Source organism: Carlito syrichta, unplaced genomic scaffold (genome assembly GCF_000164805.1).
Source record: "Carlito syrichta isolate Samal-C Ts95f unplaced genomic scaffold, Tarsius_syrichta-2.0.1 Scaffold288979, whole genome shotgun sequence".
NCBI lineage: Eukaryota > Metazoa > Chordata > Mammalia > Primates > Tarsiidae > Carlito > Carlito syrichta.
The window spans coordinates 633,992-639,636 of NW_007233075.1; the positions used below are offsets into that span (position 1 = coordinate 633,992).

The 5,645-nt window shown below is 45.6% G+C and overlaps 1 protein-coding gene across 1 annotated transcript in view; it reads right to left on the bottom strand.

Annotated features, from left to right (window-relative positions):
* Window positions 1-5,094, bottom strand: part of ZCCHC9 (zinc finger CCHC-type containing 9) — a 12,268-nt gene extending 7,174 nt beyond the window's left edge. Inside the window, exons 1-2 of the mRNA XM_008054046.1 lie at window positions 5,019-5,094; window positions 1,468-1,866 (exon numbers count right to left, since the gene is read on the bottom strand). Coding sequence (XP_008052237.1) covers window positions 1,468-1,839 — 372 coding nt within the window. The 5' untranslated portion in view covers window positions 1,840-1,866; window positions 5,019-5,094. The remainder of the gene's footprint in view (window positions 1-1,467; window positions 1,867-5,018) is intronic.
* Window positions 5,095-5,645: the final 551 nt, after the last annotated feature.

Consider the following 5,645-nt stretch of genomic DNA (forward strand, 5'->3'; position numbering starts at 1 on the left):
AAAAATACTGATTAATTATTAAAAAAAAAAAAAAAAAAAGTGCTGTTAAGTTGCTGGTAGGTGATCCACGAGATGTCTCCAAATGCAAAGGGTTAATTAACCTATTGGCATTTAAGAACTTGTTCTTACTAAGAGGTATTAAAAACAGCAAGAAAATTAATTGACAGCAGGTCACAACAAGATATATAAAGCAGGGGTCCCCAACCCCCAGGCCACAGACAAGTACAGGTCTGTGGTTTGGGAGGAACTGGGTCACATAGCAGGAGGTAAGTAGTGGGCAAGAGAGTGATGCTTCATTTGTATTTATAGTAGTTCCCCATGGTTCACATTACCACCTGAACTCCATCAATTGTCAGTGGCGGCATTAGATTCTCATATACTATAATGTAATAATACTAGAAATAAAGTACACAATAAATACAATGTGCCTGAATCACCCTGAAACCATCCCCCTACCCTGGTTCAAGGAAAAATTGTCAAAAAAGTTTGGTGATTGCTGATTGCAGAGGTCCTCCAACTTTTTTTTTGAAAAACAATATCCTTCCGCTTAGTTACAAACATAAAACTTTCCTTAAGAGGTCATCACAGGGATGTTTCATCAGTATTATATCTAAATAATTATTTTTGAGTATGACAATACACAGAACTCATCCTGGAAACAGTCAGAAGCCACACTTATGGCGACTATAACATGATTACCCTACACTGTGCAAATTGTGATGTACATTTAGTAATTCTAACAAAAAAATCCAAGTGTAATGACTGGCAACAAGTCCTCATTCTTATCAAGTATCCTGCTAGAAGACTGGGAAACTCAGACAAGGGAAAGGAGTACACCAGACGTTTCATTTCCTGTGTCTGACTTACTTGGAAATGAGCCTGCTGCCCCAACACCTCTTGATGCAACATGGGGAACAGGAGTATGTGACCAGGGAAAGACTCATGGAGTTTTAACTCTGCTCCTAGTAACTAGTGTGATTCCTGCAGGTCTCTTGCCTAGGTCTCAGCTTTTCATGAATGAAAACAAAAGAACATCCTTTCCAAATAATAGGAACCATACACATTTAACCTTTTGTACCTAATCTTCATTATTTTGACATTTTCTGAATGGTTATTTGAAAGGGCTACTGGAAGGCAGGGATAAGAACACAGGTTTTGAAGTCAGACAGATTGGGTTTGTTTCCCCCTCAGGACTAGCTGAGTGGCTTTCAGCAAGTTACCTAACTGCCTGTACGTCTGTTTCCTCCATAACATGGGAATCATGCCGCCATCTTTGTAATGTTGTTCTGACAATTAGCCAGTACATCAAGTGCCTAGTATGTACGTGCTAGAAAAGTGCTAGCCCCTAAAATGATGCTTTATAAATCTAGGCCATAACAGCCACCAGACCTGCTGAGATACACCATATGTGAGTATAAATAATCGTTTCTAGCTAAGTGAATAACATGATAGAAGTGATGCTCTCACCATTGCATTTTTCTTTGCTGCTTGTCTTTTCAGTCGTCTTCCTTCCCGTCGACTGTCTTTCTTTAAAATCACTGCAATTTCTTCCCTTACTTCCTGACTGTCTGTTGCTATAATCTCCCTATGGTGAGCCATCTGTGAGTTCTGTCTCAGGTATTCCATGAAACCATTCACATCTTCATTTAAGTACTCTTTTTTCTTTTTGTTCTTTTTATGTTTTGCTTGGGGTGCCGCATTTTTAAGGGAGAGTCGACTGGCTTCAGGCTGTTTACACTGGCTTGTTCCCTCACAGGACCCCTTCTTCATGTCCTCCCATGATGTTGCAGGTAAGGGTCTTTTGCTATGTGTGGTAGTGACTCGTGCCCACCTGGTCATGGTTTTATCAGAGGGGCTGCATCAGTCCTTAAAACAAGCACAGTTGGTTAGTCATCATAAAAAAAAACAACACTAAAGATACATGCCATGTCACTGTATCTCCCATATGTTAAACTTTTAAATATTAAAATACTATTTACTTCATTTAGGTATCTGTATACATATTTAATTTTATAATATGCTGCATAGATATGCCTGTTATAAATCTACGACTTACTAGAGAAACTACCACACCAGTTAAAAATAAGAGTATATATAAATACTTGCTTAAAATTGGAAAATAATTGTTAAGAAACCAAATTATTTCATAAAACATAAAATCCCATAGTAATACAGTGAATGAAGTTATTCCTTCAATGCTTTAGTTTTCCTGGCTATTTTATCATCTGTAAGTTCCAGGGCTACTTTCCCCCAATCTTCTTGATAAGTCTGCATTTCAGTGTGACAATCTGCATAGCAGATTGGTACATTCACAAGATCTTGTCCTTTAGCATAAGGCTTGTTGCTCTACCTATTCCTGGCAGAGTTATGGGTAAAAAAATACAAAAGCGTTTGCAGTCATGGGATGACACTGGGTCTGCTTCTCCTACTGCTCTAGTTAGTGATTTCAAATCATCTTCAAATCCATTTAAAATTATGGTTTAAATCATAAGATACATTTCATACAGAAAATTATATCTTGTTTTTATACCCTTAACACATATTCCTTAATATTCAGAAATAGGTCTCATTTTAGAGTACATACACATTTTAAAGAGGTAATTTATCCTAAGACAAATTATCTGCCCCAACATAAAATGAAACAATGGTTTGGTTACTTTACATACTACCTAGTAATTTGGAGGATTTTTTTTTCCTGCAATGAGTGAGAACAGCAGCCATAATGAAAGATTAATCACTACAATCATAATGCTTAGGTCATAGCAGACCACATATACCATAGTAGTCCCTTATGTTCACAATGGAGGTGAAAAACTCCTATTGCCTCATGACTCTGCTGCTGAAATAATGTCATAGTGTAAAGAATTACTCAGTAGGTGTAAACACACCTACCGCACTGCCAGTCATACAAAAGTGTAGTACTTATAATTCTGAACAGTACATAAAACTTGATAATGTCAATAAATGACTATTAGCAGTCTATGTATTTACAATGCTTTTTATCATTATTTTAGAGTGTACTCTTCTACTTATAAAAAAAGTTAATTGTAAACAGCCTCCGGCAGTTATCTCAGGAAGTATTCCAGAAGAAGGCATTGTTAAAAGTTTAAGAAGGTAAAAAAAAATTGAAAAATGTACAAATAGAAAAAAAGCTTATAGAATAAGGATATAAGAAAAAATTTTTTATACAGCTGTATAATGTGTTTGTGTTTTAAGCTAAGTGCTATAAGAGTCAAAATTTAAAACTTTTTTGTTTATAAAATAAAAAATTAACAGTAAGCTTCGATTTACTATTGAAGAAAAAAAATGTCTTATAACATTAGTGTAGCCTAAGTATACAGTGTCCATAGATTATACAGATTTTTCAGGTCAGCCTGAGCTTCCAGAGTGTCAGCTCAATGGGTCAGCTAGACAAGCCCCAGAGAGTGGTCAGCTCAATGAGCTGGCAAGCCTAGCCCTAGGAGTGTTGGCTCTAATGGACTGGCAAGCGAAGCCCTGAGAGTGTTGCTGATTTGGCGGACCCAAAAGTGTCTCAGCTTCAGAGTCTCTCCTACTGCTGGCAGCTTTTCTGGTTCAGCCAGCTCTGTCAGCTGGCAAGCCAGTCTCTGAAGTGCCTGGCTCCTCAGCTCTGATGATCTTCTGCAGCTCTTCAGGTCAGGGTTCTTGTCTCACATCCAAGAGGAATGAGGGACACTCTGGCTGGATGTTGAGAAAGCAGGATTTATTGAGGACAGAAACGCTTCCAGAGCAGGAGGGAACTGAGGGTTGCCAGTCTAGGGCGGAAAACAGGTCCTTATATAATCCCAAGATTGAGGTGATTGGTTAGCATTAGCTGTGAGCTGACAGGTTGTTTTCCAATCTCAGCAGCAGAAAGTCTGTTACTTTGTCATGGGGACTGCTCAGTCTTTCTGCTTAGTTGTTTACTTTGTTACCAGGGCGGCCCTGTCTGTCGGCCTGCCTGCCTAGTTTTTCTCTAGCTATCTCATCTCTCATAGAGACCACAGTGGTGAACAGTGATGTCCTAGGTCTTCACTTCCACAGACCATCACTCATGGACTTACACAGAGCAACATTCATCCTGCAGGGCTCCACTCATGGTCAGTCCCCTACACAGGTGTACTGCTTTTTACATTTTTTACTATACCTTCTCCTATGTTTGGAAGTGTTTAGACATAAAAACACCACTGTCTTACAGTTGCCCACAGTACTCACAGCTGTGCAGCGGTATAGCCTAGGGGCCATAGACCACAGCCCAGGTGTGTAAGGGCCACACCACACAGCCCAGGTTTGTACGGGCCACAACTCATAGCCCAGATGTGCAGAGGCTACAGCATCCAGCCCAAGTGTGCAGGTGCCACATCTCATAGGCCAGGTATATAGGGGCCACACATCTCAGCCCAAGTGTGTAGGGCCCATACCTCACAGCTCTGGTGTGTAGGAGCCACCATCCAGCCCAAGAATGTAGGGGCCACATGACCCAGTCCAGGTATGTAGGGGCCACATGACCCAGTCCAGGTGTGTAGGAGCCACACCACCCAGTCTAGGTGTGTAGGGGCCACAGCATCTAACCCAGGTGTGTGCAGGGGCCACACCATCTAGCCCAGATGATCTGGCCTAAGTGTACAGGGACCACACCATCTGACCTAGGTGCGTAAGGGCCACAGCTCACAGCCCAGGTGTATCACTCTGTGATATTCACACGACTTCTCTGGTCCATGTTGGAAACGCGGGCGCACTGAGCCCTCGGAGAACGGCCTCCCTCCCCTGTCGGTGCAGGGGGGTCCCCCGCGATCCCCCACATCCCGGGGGCCAAGCCGTCCGCAGGGCCTCTCCTGTCGGGCACGGCGGCCTTGCCGAGGCGACGAGACGCCCGGGTCCTGCGCTCGTGGGGCTGCCGCCAGCCCCATCCCTAGGCCTCCGCCCCACGCCCCCACGCTCCCCGTCAGGCCTGGGGACACCGACGGGGACCCCCCATAGCTCCGGGGCCCGGGACGTCGTCACACCGCGCGACTGCTTACCGTTCACAAGTCGTCCAGAGCTGCCGAGTTAGCAAGCCAGAGAAACCCGTCCCCGCCTCCGCCCCACGCCGGCCTCCAGACCGGAAGCACACGGCTCTGGGAGTGCGTCATTTCCGGCGCGCCCGTCGCGTGGCGGCGCCAGGGATGCGTTCTAGATTCCTTCCTGGCGGTGGGCGGGGCGCCAATATGTGCTGGGCTCGGCGGTCACGAGCAAGGAGCGTGCTCGCCCCGCGGGCCGTGACCTCGCTCGCGGGCGAGGCGGACAGGGGCGTCGGTGGGTGGGCATGCCGGAAGGCTTTGAGAAGATGACCTTTAACTTGGGCCAGGAATGCGGAAGCCGGAATGACGCTAGCATGGGCGGGAGAGCTCCGGTGTAGCTGGGGGTGTCCTGTGAGTCTGGAAGGGACGCCGAGGCCCGGCGCGGGCGCCGCGGAGTGCGAGATGGAGCCGAACCCGGACAGGCGGCGCCCCGCGTCCTCCCTGGTGCCGTCCAGCGACGCTTGAAACGTCACCGTTCGTAGCCAGAGGAAAACCGCAGGCGCCCGAACGACCCTCCTCCGCACAGACGCCGCCAGCCGCGCCCCGAAAGAGGGCACGTCCACACCCGCCGGATGCCCTGTGCCGCCG